Source organism: Oryza glaberrima, chromosome 1 (genome assembly GCF_000147395.1).
Source record: "Oryza glaberrima chromosome 1, OglaRS2, whole genome shotgun sequence".
Taxonomy (NCBI): domain Eukaryota; kingdom Viridiplantae; phylum Streptophyta; class Magnoliopsida; order Poales; family Poaceae; genus Oryza; species Oryza glaberrima.
Window position 1 is genome coordinate 6,750,450 of NC_068326.1, and position 15,538 is coordinate 6,765,987.

Here is a 15,538-nt window from a genome sequence, read left to right on the forward strand (position 1 = left end):
ATTAGCTCGCCACGTCATCAATTTTTTTAGAAACACCTATCACCTCTGGTTAATCACGTTCTGGAATTCTACCAAAAGGCCCAGAGATGATCCGGTGAACACAAGAGGCTCTGCCTGGGCTACCTGTCCTTCTGACGGGGTCCCATCCTTTGCCGTTTGGAGGTAGTGGTTAATCTCCGTGCATCCAAAACTTGATCCAACGGGTATAAATGCCCCCAACACATGGCACTGTAGCTCTCTGCCGTTCCAGGACGCCAGAGGATGCGAAGCCCCTTCTGGCGTAGTTGAATTTAGGCCTTGTTTGAATGAGCCTCAATCCAAGCCCATAAGCATGATGGGCTGGTGTTTGAACCACGTGGAGGAATAGGTTTCATTCGGACTTGGGAGTATTGTGTTGGAATAAGTTTACCGGAGGTCCCTCAACTTAACAACGAAACTTTTTGAGATTGCTTAACCACAAACCAGAAATGTGCACCCCTAAACTTACACAAACCGTGCACATAAAATTCTATGGCAGTATATGTGGGTGGTTTCGCTGACGTGGCATCCTAGCCAGCAAAAATAAATAAATAAAGTACATGGGACCCATATGTAAGGGAGAGAAAACAATGTGGGCCCACATCCCTTCTTTCTTCCCCTTTCTTCTCTTTTCTCCTTTATTTTCTTCTCTTCTCTCGTCTTCTTCAACAGGTCGAGACGGCAGGTGACGGCCGGCGAGAGTGGCGGCGGGAGGTGAGGACGGGATCCGGGACGGGTTCCTCGACGGGCTCCTGCTCTGGGAGGGGATCCCAGCGGCCAACGGAGATGTCGCCGCCGGTGGCGGAGGAGGGAGCGAAGGGGGCGAGAAGGAGGAAGGATGCGATCCATACGGCGACGGACGTGAGCACCTGGTAGTCCGAGAGGAGGTAGTATGCCGCAGCAAGGAGCGCCACGGCCGTGGCGGCGTGGGGGAGGGAGCGGGATGGTTGGCTGCAGTCCTGGACAGGGCACATCAACAAGAGCCACGTGAACAAGACTACCGCGACGAGCATCCACGTCAACGACGTGGCCGACGGCGTGACCACGAAGGACCACGGTGGGCACGTGTGGCCGCCGCCGCTCTCCCCCGCCGCCCTTGCCTGCTTCGATGGCCACTGCCGCCGCTCTTGCCCGCCGCCCCTACCTGCTTCGCCCGCTGCCACCGTGTTCGCCTGCCACCGCCACCCCCACCTGCTTCGCGCGTTGCCACCGCGCTCGCCTACCCCCGCCGCTCTTGCCTGCTTCGCCTGCCGCCGCCGCCGCTGCGCTCGCCAGCCGTCGCCCCACCCGTCTCGGCCCGTCGAAGAAAACGAGAGGAGAGAAGAAAATAAAGGAGAAAAAGAGAAGGGGAAGAAAGAAGAGATGTGGGCCACATCGTTTTCTCTCACTTACATGTGGGCCCCACGTACTTTATTTATTTATTTTTAGTGACTAGGATGCCACTTCAGCGAAACCACCCACATATACTGTCATAGGACCTTGCGTGCATAGATTATGTAAGTTTAGGGGTGCACATTTCTGATTTTGTGGTTAAGGGACTGAAAAAATCTCGCTGTTAAGTTGAGGGGCCTCTGGTGAACTAAGGGCCGTTTTGGTTTGATACAAAAAATATGCCCTACCAATTTATAGGCAAATTGAATAGTATGTGTGTTAGTTTAGATTGAGCCAAATATTTGATAGTGCCCCTATCCTATTTAGTCATATTCTATAAGTTTCTTCCTTATACAATGAGAATTTGGTTTTATATTAGTAACAATCCAAATGATTTCTAAATAATTTTACCCTACCAATATTTGGTAGTGTCAAAGTTACTTAGACTTTACCAGTGAATTGGTAGGGTAAAGAATCAAACAAGCCCTAAAAACACTTATTGTGGGACGGAGAGGCTGTTTGGTTCACATACTAACATTGCCTAGACTTATCATACTTTTTTAGCTAAACTTGCCAAAGGTGAGGCTATCAAAATCCAAACCACACTCTAGCCAACAAAATGAAACTATGCCACACTTTTTAGAGTCACTTACATATGGGACCTAGATTAAAAAAGAAATCTTACCACACTTGTGAGAGCCAACCAAACACTCACCTGACATGGTCAAACTTGCCTAACCTCAAGTGTGATAAAATGTAGCAACTTATGACCATCAACCAACCAGCCCCGCAGCCACGGCGGGAGTACGAGTACTGCTTAGCGAAAATAAAAGTAAAAAATTCCTGCAATGTTGCTGACACCTAGTCAAATCAGTCACCGCTTGCACGGAGCTGAAGAGCCGGCTCGTTTCTCTCCTTCCAGTTCACATTTCAAAACCTCAAAGCCCCCCCAGAAACTTCGGAATCGAGGTGAGCGGGAGTTCGGAGAGATCAACCCGAGGGCGGCCGGCCGATGGCGATAGATCAGCCCATCAAAGCATGTTCTTTCCTTTCCCTCTCTATCTGTATCTCTCGTTTCTCGATCAAACCCAGTTTTTTGGGGGTCATTTGCTTCGCTTATTCACTGTTCATCCGGTTGATGGAAACCGAGGGTTCTTTGATTTGTTCCATTGAGTTCTCTTGAATCGTCGATTAATAGCGGCGGATTTGGGGGCTAAAAGTTTGTCTTTTGTGTTAGCTTTCATCTTCTTAGCTGCTTTTCTTGTTTTGATTCTTCGACGCGAGTGGGAGACTGAAGAGAGTGTTCTGTGTGTGTGAGAGAGAGATACGTGTTCTTGAAAATTTCCCCATGCCTTTTTTTTCCCGGATGACGGGGTGATCTGATATTTCAGCTATTTTATATGGTTATCTTTGATCTTCCTGGAGATTTTGCTTCCTCTTTGATCAATTTGGCTGTACTGCTCATTCTTGGATACGATTTTTGTTTTCTGTTTAATGACTGAAATATTGGTGTTTACTTCCATGGGTAATCTGAATCTAATTCGCTTGTCCTTTGGTTGGTTGTTCTTGAGCAGAAGAGAGGGAGACCACCAGGTTCCAAGAACGCGAAGAGCAAGATGGAGCAGAAGATGGAACTAGTCCATCAAAGGCTCGCCTTACTTGACAGCAGCAGTGGCAGCGACAGGGATGATGATATTGGGCCGAGGGTGAGATCCTTGCATTATCATTTCGCATTGATGCGATACAGGCATTCAAATTAGGACAGGTTCTAATAGGAAAAAAATGGGGGAGAGGCATATACTACAATACCTGGGTGTATGCCCAATCTGGATACTTAATTTGATAGGATGATCTACTTCTGCTTAAATGCTACCCTGAATAATTCATGTATTGCAGCACATCTGTATGTTGGTAGGTTCATGGAAGTGGATCCTATCCCCTCGTTCTTGCATGTTTTTGAAGTGACATATTACATATTAATCTATCTTATCAATATTTTTCATAATTATTTGGATGACATGCAAGAAAGAGGGATTAAAAAGAGTTTCCTGTAGGTGCACGAATTGTGTAACTCTGAACAGGTAAGTCATGACAAATTATCACATGCTGTATTTGCTTAAATGGTCACTTTATGTGTTAACTGTGATTTTTTTCCAGGTCTACAAAGTACTATAGATGTTAATATATTTTTCTATAAACTTGATCGAAATTAGAGAAGTTTTGACTTAGGACAAAACTAAAAGACCTTGAATTATGGAAAGGAGGGGGGTATTTCTAGCTTATGTTTCTTTTTTTCTGTTAATGCTTGTTAACATCTGGTAGCCCCTATAATAATCAAGGGTTAATTGGATCTATACCATTATAAGAACTATGTATTTACCATGATATCAAGAATATATGTTCTTTTTGTACTTGCAGAATTATAATATTGCTTTTGTTGTTGCTCCACAGGCTATAATAATTGATTGTGATGAAGATGATACGGATGACGTGATGGAGGTTGTTCCTTTGAAAGTAAGGGCAGTGCTGCTTTAGTTAGTGGGTGGAATTTTGTCACTCGAGAAGACATCCCCTTGTTTTGTGCATGTTGTTCAAAAAGTCATAAAAAAAGTGAAAACAAATTTGATAAGAAGATGAATATGTAAAATATCTCTCCACAAGCATGCAAGTTCAAATTCGACCTATACAAGTAGAAAAACAAAAACAATAAATTTGATTACAAATAGTGTGTTTGTTCTATCGTGTCACATATTGATCTATAATGTCAAATCTTCTTAAACTTTTTTATGATGTTTTGGGTGACATGCACAAAACAAGGGGATGTCTCCTCAAGGGACAAATAGACTTTTCCCTTTATATGATTATCTGTTTACATTGGTGTAAGTTTATATGATATAAACTACATGTGCTCTATTGAGAGCATCCCTGTCAATGATGCTACATCATTGATAGCACTCTATGTAGCAACAATATTTTCAATTGCACAAACTCACAATATCTGTCCTCCTTGTTATCTCATAACTTCATTTATTAATTCTCATCTCAAAAACAACTTATTGATTAAGTGTTCTGATTTTTCTTGGATTTCTTACTGTGCAAGATGCTGATGCCAAAGGAGGTGGAAAATGAGCAAAGAACGGTTCCTGGCATTCCTCAAACATGCAATACCCAGAACACTAGCAATGGACGCACTAACACCACTGAAGTAAGATATGTTCACCAACTCTATCTGTATTGTATGAATGCAGTATGAATGTAATTGTAAGAGGACTTTCAGTTTTCATCTATAAAGCTCATAATACCCCTAAAGATTTTTATATCATAAGCCATAGCATTTAGGATTTCGATTGGCTGGCTGAAATCTCCGGTTTTCCAATTCGAAAAAAAAAGATCACATAATGTAATCCTGGAACACATCTCCAATCTTTATTCAGTGGACTTTACCATTTCTTTTCCAATTCCTGTATAATGTATACGAAACCGTTGTACTTTTGAGCCATTACTCATAACTGAATGAGTTGTGACTTAACAGGTGCCAGTTAAGGGCCAAAATAAATGTGCAAGGTATTCCAGCTCTCCTTGTTCTTCTTATGAAAAAAACTGCTTATGTAGCTCACAAGCTTGTTCAATCACACGCAGTTATCTTCCAAAAAAATCTAGTGTTCAGACGTTCTGTGGATCTGCTATGGAGAGAGCTCAAGAGATTCAAACGAAGTTACCAGCAGAGCATCCTAGCTTTGTTAAACATATGTTACATTCACATGTTGTCAGCGGATTTTGGCTGGTAAGGGTTGTAGATTACTAGCTTTTCTTATGCTTGTCAATTTATGAAGCCTTAGATAATTGTTTCTTATGAACAGGCTGTGGAGAAGCACCTTCTGCAGAAACATACAAATTGCATTTACTATTAGAAGATTTTATTTGTCAAACAAATGCTCTCACTAAAATTAGAAAGTAAAAGTTTAAAGCGTGTTATGGATCTTATTTAAAACTTCCTACTGCCCTATTAACATGTTCTAAACTTCTAATCTTTTTCATTAAATTTTGTTTTAGGAAGAGAAGTCTCACACAAACAAGTTATATCCAACTTATGTACATTTCCTGCATGTTAGCTCTTACTGCTTGAGTTCTTGTGTTTATGAAAATGGCTGACACTAGTTCTGCACAAGCCACCTAGAAACTTCTTTTTGGTTTTCTCTGCATCTGATTATTGTTCTCCTCTGCAGGGTCTACCAGCTGGCTTCTGCAACAAGTATCTCCCAAAGCATGACACTGACATTGTGCTCGAAGATGAGAATGGGAACAACCATAAGACGACTTACCTGGGTGGTAAGCAGGGACTCAGTGCTGGATGGAGAGGTTTTGCGATTAATCATGATATCAAGGTTGGCGATGTTGTGGTCTTTGAGCTTGTGAGCACAACAAAATTCAAGGCAAGTGTTTCTGAAATGCTTGATAACATTCTTCCAAGTCTACTACTACTACTTACTTGATTGTTCCTTTATAATCTTCATTCATACCCATTTCTTGAGTTCCCTTGTGGGTTCAGTCTTCCCTAATCCAATAATACAATTGCCTCTTGTTTCTTCATGCCTTACATTCAGGTGCATATAATTAGAGAAAAAAACATCAGCACAACTGACAGAGCACCCGGTCTCAAGAGTTTTTACGCCTGCAAGAAACGGAAGATATCTAGTGAGTCAAAGTTTATGTTGTTAGTTTTACACCTTGAAATGTGTTACACATGGGAATATACACTAACTATTGAATCTCCCGAATCATGTGCTGTATTCTACATGACAGAAGAAGCTACTGATAATGCCACCAAGCCTAAGGAGGATCCAGAGACTACTAGAGTCAGTAGCAAAATGGCTCATGATGATACCCAGAATCTAGTTCATGAAGCAATAGATGGCATCAGGTTTTCAGACTCGGAGATGAGCTTTGATGACATGACGAGCTACAGTAACTTTAACATCGTCGTGGATGGCTTGGTCATCGACTGTAAGTTCCCCGATCACCAGCGCAGGACGTACTACGAGCTGTGCTGCGCCCAGAAGTCGTTCCTCCACAGGCATCTGCTGAGGCAGCTGAGCCTCACACTCGTCGTGGGGGTGATCATGGAGACGATCAACATCGCGGAGGGCATCAGGGCCTGTGGGGCAGGCACCTCCTCGCAAGAGGACTTCCTGATCTGGAAGAAGACGCTGCAGTCATTCGACCTGCTGGGAATGAATGTTGCGTTCTTGCTCAAGCGCGTTGACGATCTTCTCGGCCTCCCCGAGCAACCGAGGGATCCATCGGAGTGTGGCAAGTACAATGAGCTGAAGCTCGAGCGGTCTCGCGCTGGGGAGAAGGTGAAGGCTCTGGAATCCATGATGTTGACAGTGAAGGATGTGCTGAAGAAGATTGATGCCGAGATGGAGGAGATGGAGTCAAGCGTGAGGAACCACGACATTGCGCTGCGGAAGATCGCCACCGCGCCATGGTGATCCTGCTTGACATCTGGGGTACTTGTCTGAAACATTTTGGGTTCGTCATTCAGGGTTTCAGATGATGCACTGGGAAACCTGCGTGGTGAGTGACTGAGTGGTGAATCCTGCTAGGCTCAAGGACTGACCACATTTTTGTGTAAATTTCTCCAGTTACTACCACGCAGCTCAGTGCCTATCTAGAACTGTTCAGCAGCAAACCTGTCTATGAATCAGGATGCTGTTTTTACACGGTAAATCGTGTAACACAAGTTGTAAATTTTGGGGGGGCGAATGCGCTGTAAACAGTGCAGGAAATGCGAGGAAGAAATGCAGAACACTACTCAATTATTTCAGACTCCGTCATTCAGTGCACCCTATTCTTGGTGCCTGTTTGGTTGGTTGGTAATCTGAATACCGGATGCCGCCTTCAGTAATTTTCAGATTGTTCTAATTTACATATAACAAATTTGTCATTTCTTTTAGCAAGCTTGCTTTGCCTTGTATTTTATTTTACTGGTCAAATACCCGTGTATTGCAATGAGTTATATAAAAGGAAAAAAAACGAGTCTTTTTGTTGAGAAAAAAAATGGTTGCTTCTATTTGGTTGAAATGGGATTCTTTATCTTAAAAAGACAAAAAGAAAAGGGACATACTTAGGATAGTTCTTAAAGTGAGACATAAACCCTTTTTCACGTGGCAATGAAATTCTCATTATTAACAAATTGTGCAGTGTAATTAACTTAAATGTACAAATGAAACTTAAATTTTCATGATTTTTTAACTTGAATAGAGGTGAGAAAGAAGCAAAGAAATATAGCATTAAAGGGTTGCAACCCGAGTAGAAGCACCCAATTTCCTCTTTCCGGAGAGGAAAAGCGATGACTGCAACACACAAAGCAAGAGGACTCACATGTGCACTGCTCTCATGGCCCCACTCGTCAGTGGTGTTGGCGGCATCATCACCACAAGTCTTTCGAAAGGAGTATGGAAAATGATAAAAGTATATGACACCGTTAAGTTTTCTTATGCCAATCATAATACGTCTGATCCCCAATTCCCCATGCGGTTGAGGAGTGGAGGAAGCGGGGTCATGACCTCTACAGGATGGTGCTCTCTCTCTCCCCACGGTACTCACCCAGGATTAGGCTGAAGAACGAGCGATTATAGTTAAATACGGGGACTTTAAGTAGGTGTGACAGAAGCGAACGTGACACGGAATATTTATTGGGACACGATGAGGCCGAATGCCAACTCAATACACTGTAAACGCACTTAGCTCCTGTCCATTAGTGTTTTTATTCATTCCTAAGCAAATCGGAATGTATCTGTTCAAATTTACAGATATGATTCTTTTGGGCAACAAATGACATCTGAACGTATGTCCGCCCTCAAACTAATGGTAATGTGAACATATTTTCCACAGGTTAGATACTGACCATTTCGTACATCCGTCACATTTGACATTTTTGGCTTCATGCATGGGTTTCTTCAAAAAAAAATTTCGAGAACCACCACTATAAGAACCCCACGAAACCTTCATTAATTTTTTTTCCTGATCCGCCACTGAAGTTCATGCATCATATACTACTTGATCCATACATCATAATAAAATTGGAAAGTATTTATCTTAAACATTCCTTAAAACTAAAATGCATTATAACGTTAATAAAACTAAAACTATATCTTGAATCATTTCTTAAGGTATACTTTATCACTCAACTGAAAGTACATATCGCGGCCAAAGAGTACGCAGCTCCTTCAATTCAACATCATGACACGTTGTTGGCAACTTTTTATATGACAAGTTAACAACTAACGTTTTTGCGGTTTTTGCGGTGATCTTAGAGTCGCCAACCATCTTAATATAGTAAAAGCTAAACTAAGATAGGTTTTGATAACTAAACCGGCTAACGGAGCAGAGGTGTCGCATTCTCGCAGCGGCGGCGAACGATTTACGTTGCAAATCGACAAAGATGGACAAACTAAGAGAAAACTAAAATCAATATGAAAAACGATTCGATTGATTGTAGATTGGTTATTACAATGAACCGGCCTTACCCTCTTACATAGGGGTTGATCTTACTCTCTATAGGCCCTCCTCCACGTTCAACTCGGGATAGAATCCAAAGGAAACCCGAAATATGCCTTCCTGAGAAAGGAAACCCGAGATCCGACGAAAACAGACTCAGACTCGAACCGACCGGCCACACCGATCTGACCGGCCCTCAACCGGTGGTCTGACCGGCCCATACACAGCGGTTAGATCGGCCCCATAGAGGAAAACCGGCAGACTTCCAAACTTTGGGAATTTTCCCTATTTTACTCCTAGGTGCCAAATTTGGATGTAAACACGCGCAACATAAAAAACATACATTTCTTAAGATACGTTTTATCGGATGATAACATAGAACCAATTTAGAACCAATTTTCCCTACCAAAATACAGCTACCTCAGCTTTCTAATTCAAATTTGAACTTGCGAGTTTTGGAGGTTGCAGATCGACCCTACCGACAAGGAAGATACCACCATTGAAATTTGTTGTTCTTGATGCAAACATGTATACACATAATCCCACATAAATGCACAAACTATCTTATTCTGACATGTGTTTCTGAACGCACAACTTCAGTGGCTAGTCTCTGAATGAAACTCCAGTCCACGGTAGCCAGGCGGGGCACGGTAGCCAAACAGACGCCGGATAAGACCATTGCCAAAAGCTGTAATTGCAAGAGATAATAAGCGTTAATTACCATTAGCTGTAAAGCCTAATTAACTGCAGATAATGCAGTCAGCCAAATTAGCCGACTCATCGTCAGATGTGTACACACCTATTTTCGAGAAACTGTTAGGAAGCTCAAGCTTTGACCCAAACCTTCCTGGAGGAGTAGTTAACGTCTCCTTGGTCTGTGAATCGAAGGTAGGGTTGTCTATGATCACATTGAGGAAGACCCATAGATAGCGCTTCACATCATCTACATTGAAGTTACACTCCTCATAGTGCTCATTCAGAAAGTTCATCAGATGGATGGTAATCAGCTCCGTGACGTAATCAACATGGGTTCCACCTTTTAGTGTCTCAAATCCATTTACAAAGCTGACCTGCGAAACCCAAAAAAGAAGAGTAAAATGCAGCAACAACCATGGCATAACTAAGAAGCTACTCGGATATAAACATAACCAAAACATTTACCTGCTGAAAGTGTCCAGCATCACTCAGGCTCAAACAGACCTCACACCAATCATTTAACTTCTCGTAAACTCTGAAATCGATCAAGAAGGCAAAGGTGAATTCAGCTAATTAGAAAGACAAAACCATTATGGATAGATTTCGATCACTCAACAAACTAATATGCTCGTTCGAAACAACACAGCACAAATAACCTTGGGGACCCTACTCCTGATCTGTCACTGACAGGGGAATCGATATACAGGCGCACATAATCGTTGAAGCTGTTTATACGCAGCCTCACGCCATCCCACTCAACTTGCACGGAGTCTCCTAGAATTCCTGCCATATCAACCACTCTCTTCCACATGAGCGTCACGTGATCCTCTTCGAGGTAGGTCATGTTGAACCTAGCAAGATCTGGCTTGAACGTGATCATGGTCCAGTTCTCCCCTTGATTGCAGTCTGTGATATGGGGCACTGATTTCTTCCCCATGTTCTCAGAGAAAACCTGGAAATTAAAGTATTCAAGGAGTAAGTAACATCATGATCTATATTGTTTTGATAGTAAACTGACCTATCCAATGCACCATGAAAGTAGTAACTACATCTAAAACTCGGAAAATTTGTTGATAATACAGAATTTGCATGCCCATAAACGATGAGTTTTTTTAGCAAGAGGCCAGGCCTCCCATTTCCATTAGTAGAAATGGAGATAGACTTACACAGAGTTTTGACTCATTGACTACTACCTGGCAACTACATTCCTCCAAAAGCCAACCAAGTTTTCTAAAAAAGAGAAAAGCAGCTGGATCAGATCTAGACATCGAATAAACGACAGCGAGTATATATCAACAACAAAGCCGATAACCCCTGCCAAGTAACAAGGTCATAGAATAGGCAAAGAAAACATATCATGATCCTAGGAAATACTGGTCATGGTATAGGCAAATAAAACATATCATGATCCTAGGAGATACTGGTCATAGTGTGCAGGATCTAACAGTTAGAAGAGTCAATAACAGTATCAGGTGTACCAAACTATGCCACATGCTCTTTCTGGTTTTCCAATTTATGACGCCGTTGACTTTTTAATAAGATATACTAGTTTATGAACCCTGTTATTAACATCGTCTTGTCACTGCATGGGTCCTTTTAATTTTTTCACTGTGGAATCAAAATTTAAGTTCTTTGATGTTAAAATTTGAGTATAAACAACCATGCATATTATTTGTTGCTGTACTGTGCGAGCCACCGAATTTTCGCCATCTCTACTTATGCGCGACCACCTTATTCTCCTTGTATATTCCGTCTATCCTCCTACTTGTGATACATATGTTTTAGCAAATGTAATTTTATTTTACATATTTGAATAGGTGTTAAGAGAATATAGTTGGCAGGAAACAATAGGCGGTTTTCTAAAATTTAGTTTATTGGAATTTGATTTGTCACATCGTTGATTAGTTTTTTTTAGTTGCAAATTATTAATAGTTTTTTCTTTTGTGTCTCTTTTAGATTTAATTGAACATGTTGCTTAACCCCACGATCATTTGGCCCACTGAACTCAACTGATCCCATCCCATGATCATGCTTGCTAAGCGATAGCTGTGGCGGAGCGTTGTTTCCTTTTCTTTTCCTTTTTTTTAATCCTCTTTCTTCTACTACTATCTCTCTCTTTTTACCTTCAGGAAGGCTCTTCATTTGAACGGATGGCTACGATTTGTCATTTCTTTTTTGTCGTTTTCTGTATCGGATGGTCACCATTTTGTTCATTACGTGGCTCATCCAAGTTGCTGTTTTGTTCATTACATGGCTCATCCAAGTTGCTTTGAGAGATTTACTTTTCACTTAGGTAGATTTGATGATTTATTTTACTATAAAAGATTACGCAATTATCGTTTATTTTATGGTGACTTGATCTATCATGAAATAATCTTTAAGCATGACTTCTTTTTTATATATATTTGTACAAAAATTTTGAATGAGACAAATGATTAAACGTTAATAAAAAAATCAACGACATCATATATTAAAAAACGAAGGTAGTATCAAATTTGGCACAGTGGAGTTGATTTGTGAGGGTGTGACGCTACCGAGAGAGAGTAGAGGGTGTGTGCTCAGAATTGGCTCACTCACCTGCTTGTACTTCTTCATGCGGCACCCATCGGCGGTCTCGACGATGAACTCCGTGGAGAACAGGTTGGCGAGCTTGACACCGTAGCCACCGCCGCCGTCGTTCGTCGCCTTGTTCTGATCATCCTCTTCGTCGTCGTCATGGAGGTGGCCGAAGAACATCTCCGGTGCGTAGACGCCGCGCTCCTCGTCGACGAGCTCGACGGGGACGACGCCACGGCCGTTGTAGAAGACGGAGACGCTGCGCTCGACGACGTCGACCTCGACGGAGAGGGTGTCCATGGAGGGGTCGCACCGCTTGTTGCTCGCGGCGTGGACGAGGACCTCGTCGAAGATCTTGTGGAGGCCCGGGCGGTAGGTGACCTCGCGTGGCACCATGTAGTAGCCGTCGTTGATCCAGAACGTCTGCGTGCGCTTCTCCGGCGAGCCGATGTAGTCGTCCGGCCGCAGGAGGATGCGCTCCCGCAGCGCGCCGCTGCCTCCGCGCGCGGCGGCGATGCGGGCGGACCTCCGCCGAGGCGGCTGGCGATTCATGGCGTTGCCGGCGGCGCTAGGGTTTGCGTGGTGTTCCCTTGTGGAATTGGGGATCTGGTGGGGGGAGAGATGCTTTTGCGGGCTTGCGGCGTTTTATCGAACACATAGAACTTGGGCCGATCCACTAAGGGGCTGTTTAGTTAAAAAAAACTTTTCCAAAAACATCACATTAAGTCTTTGATACATGTATGGAGCATTAAATCTTTATCTCTTCTCTATCTCTACTACTACCTCCGTTCCAAAATAAGTGCAGCTGTGAATATCCATATCTAATGTTTGACCGTTCATCTTATTTGAAAAATTTATGAAATTTTTTTAAAAAATTAGTCACACATAAAGTACTATTCATGTTTTATCATCTAATAGCAATAAAAAATACTAATCTAAAAAAATTTCAAATAAGACGAATGGTCAAACGTTGAACGTGAAGAGTGCAAAACTGTATTTATTTTGAGACGGAGGAAGTATTATATATATATATACTATTATAAAAGTTAAAATGTTTTTGACAGAATTTTGGTACGTTAATTTTTAATGGATTAGGTTTCGAGTTGGGTCTTTAATTTTTTTTCTTTACCTACCTAAAAAAATTGAAGGGTCATGCGCCCATCGTCCGACTCGCCCACGATCACCTCTTCCTCTTCCTGGATTCGTTCTGCATCTAGCGTCCGATCATGTTCCCAACGATAGCAGAGCATGTATGTCGATATGTCCGTCTCCAGCGTGACACAAGCAAACGTGCACCTAACGTGTTCGACACCAAAATAGAATCGGATCGGGAAAGTGGGACACACAAGAACGCTGCATATATATGGTCATGTGTCCCAAGTCATCCAACACTTGCACAAGCATTCATCGTTGTCGCGAGGTCAAAGAAGACCTGGCAAGGGAGATGCTGACCAGTTAGGCCCACTTGCAACTTCTTATAAGGAAAATAACCTCTGTTATTAGTGCACAGTAATTTAAGTAAATAATACATTGCTCACTAACAAATGGACACTACGGCCCACGGGTTTTAAAGGCCCGGCCGGTGGTATATAGAGTCTACCTGTTCTTTCAAAAAAAAAAAGAAGAAAAAAGTACACCAAAGGTCCCTCAACTTGTCATCCAATTACAAAATCATCCTCCAACCACAAAACCGGATACAACGTATCCCCCAACTTACAAAACCGTACAAACTATGTCACTTGATGATTTTGACCCTGATTTTATCCGACGTGACGACTGACTCAGCATAAGACCCACATGTCAGGATTCCATGTTAGCACCCTCTCTCTTCCTTTTCCTCTCCCTCCATTCTCTCTCTCACTTTTCTCAATCTCTGCAAGGATGCTAACTTGAGATGAAAGTCAGACTCCTAATTACAGCTCATGATTTTCTAAAAAAATATCTAAGCGAATCCCATAACGAATTTCATTCTAGCTAAATCGTATAACAATAATAAGATTAAAATAACATTAACCCGTTGCAACACACGGGTATTTTTTCTAGTATATTATAAAAGTTGAAGATATTTTTATCGGTCGTTTGGTACGTCATACTAATCTGCTTTGTGTTCCAATTACTACTTCCATTTCAGGTTACAGGACGTTTTGACTTTAGTCAAAGTCAAACTGCTCTAAATTTAACTAATTTTGTAGAAAAAAATAGTAATATTTTTAAAAAAGGGCGGAAAAGAAATCCGCAAAAAAGTCCGACTCCTAGAAAATAGCAAAAATAAAACGTCCTAAAAAAATAAAAAAGGCCAAAAAATCACCTTCCGAAAAAAAAAACTGAACGCCAATAATCTCCTAAAATAAAAAGGGCCAAAAATAAAACTCCGTCCTACTTACAAAACAGCGAAAAAAAAGAGCCATCCGTAAAATTTTTTAAAAAAAGCAAAAAATAACTCCGATTCCAAAAAACAGATGGCAAAAAAACGTCCTTAAATCTTAATCTACTTTTATCTACTACTACTTAAAAAATTTAAGACGTTTCCGTCGTCCGTCTAAAAAAAATAGCGAAATAAAACATAAAAAAAAGAGAGATAGTCCGATTCGATCAATGACGCGGAGAACAAAAAAAAATCCGTTCGTCCCTCACCCACATCACGCACACCCCTCTCCAAATCCCAAACCATCACAATCTAAACCAAAAACAAAATCCCAATCCAAATCGGAATCATCACAAAATCATCTAAAATAGATCATAGGACAGGAGATAATCCAAACAGACCACAAAACAAATCACACAGGAGAGGGAGGGACGAGCGCTGCTCCCTGCCGGAGCTCCACAACGCCTCGCTACCGGGAGCTGCCGACTAGCCGTTGCGCAGTCGCGCCGTCGGTGCGCCGGGATCCGCCGACCCGCTGGTTCGCCGTGGAGAAGCCGAGGGAGAGAAGGAGGAGCCAAGTCCGAGTCGCCGCGCTACCAAAGAGCTGCTGACCCGCCGGATCTAGAGAGGAGAGGGCGGTGGTGGCACCCCGACGAGGAGGAAAGGGGTTGCCGGTGCACACAGGGAAAGCGCCGGTGGAGGGAGAGAGAGGCTGAGGCGCCGCCCACCGAGCGAAGGGCACCGCAGGCCGAGGGGAGGGCGCCGTGGCTGAGGGGTAGAGGGAGCGGCACCGCCGTGGGGGGGGGGGGGGGGGGGGGGGAGGCGGAGGGGAGGGGCGGAGATGGAAGGCGTCGGCGCGTCGCTGGCTGAGGTAGCGCAACAGAGGAGAGAAGGGATAAGGGCGAGCGGATAGAGGAGAGAAGGAGATAAAGACGGGAGAAAAAATCGAGGCGGGCGCGTGCCGTTCCCTCCGCTCTGGAGCGCACTTCAATCTCTATCTATATTATTTAATTAAAAACTGAAGAAAAA

At 42.8% G+C, this 15,538-nt stretch overlaps 2 protein-coding genes across 5 annotated transcripts; one reads left to right on the forward strand and one right to left on the reverse strand.

The window, feature by feature from the left end:
* The first annotated feature begins 2,237 nt into the window (after positions 1–2,237).
* LOC127760865 (B3 domain-containing protein Os01g0234100) lies at positions 2,238–7,336 on the forward strand. Of its 4 annotated transcripts, none has more exons than XM_052285187.1 (9): positions 2,239–2,429; positions 2,964–3,095; positions 3,841–3,903; positions 4,490–4,594; positions 4,922–4,953; positions 5,029–5,173; positions 5,616–5,822; positions 5,994–6,084; positions 6,193–7,336. In XM_052285187.1, the coding sequence occupies exons 2-9, from the start codon at positions 3,006–3,008 to the stop codon at positions 6,879–6,881; spliced, it is 1,422 nt and encodes a 473-aa protein (XP_052141147.1). In that variant the 5' UTR covers positions 2,239–2,429; positions 2,964–3,005; the 3' UTR covers positions 6,882–7,336. The 4 variants fall into 4 exon arrangements, with proteins under 4 accessions (XP_052141145.1, XP_052141147.1, XP_052141146.1 ...); XM_052285186.1 differs by having other exon boundaries at positions 2,239–2,425; XM_052285188.1 differs by having other exon boundaries at positions 2,245–2,358.
* Positions 7,337–9,208: 1,872 nt separating this feature from the next.
* Positions 9,209–12,903, reverse strand: LOC127774752 (DNA topoisomerase 2-like). Its single transcript, XM_052301048.1, has 5 exons — positions 12,166–12,903; positions 10,245–10,540; positions 10,054–10,123; positions 9,692–9,962; positions 9,209–9,580 (listed from the first exon to the last, which is right to left on the reverse strand). The coding sequence occupies exons 1-5, from the start codon at positions 12,694–12,696 to the stop codon at positions 9,489–9,491; spliced, it is 1,260 nt and encodes a 419-aa protein (XP_052157008.1). The 5' UTR covers positions 12,697–12,903; the 3' UTR covers positions 9,209–9,488.
* Positions 12,904–15,538: the final 2,635 nt, after the last annotated feature.

What these genes read in the sequence shown, in the direction of transcription:
- LOC127760865 (XM_052285185.1), top strand. Translation starts at nt 2,402, where the DNA reads ATGGCGATAGATCAGCCCATCAAA. An exon ending in CGATAGATCAGCCCATCAAA is followed by an intron (nt 2,426 to 2,963) that starts GCATGTTCTTTC and finishes GTTCTTGAGCAG; the next exon opens with AAGAGAGGGAGACCACCAGG. An exon ending in ATGATGATATTGGGCCGAGG is followed by an intron (nt 3,096 to 3,840) that starts GTGAGATCCTTG and finishes GTTGCTCCACAG; the next exon opens with GCTATAATAATTGATTGTGA.
- LOC127774752 (XM_052301048.1), bottom strand. Translation starts at nt 12,696, where the DNA reads ATGAATCGCCAGCCGCCTCGGCGGAGGTCCGCCCGCATCGCCGCCGCG. An exon ending in GCATGAAGAAGTACAAGCAG is followed by an intron (nt 10,541 to 12,165) that starts GTGAGTGAGCCA and finishes TTTAATTTCCAG; the next exon opens with GTTTTCTCTGAGAACATGGG. An exon ending in TAACAGTTTCTCGAAAATAG is followed by an intron (nt 9,581 to 9,691) that starts GTGTGTACACAT and finishes TTGCAATTACAG; the next exon opens with CTTTTGGCAATGGTCTTATC.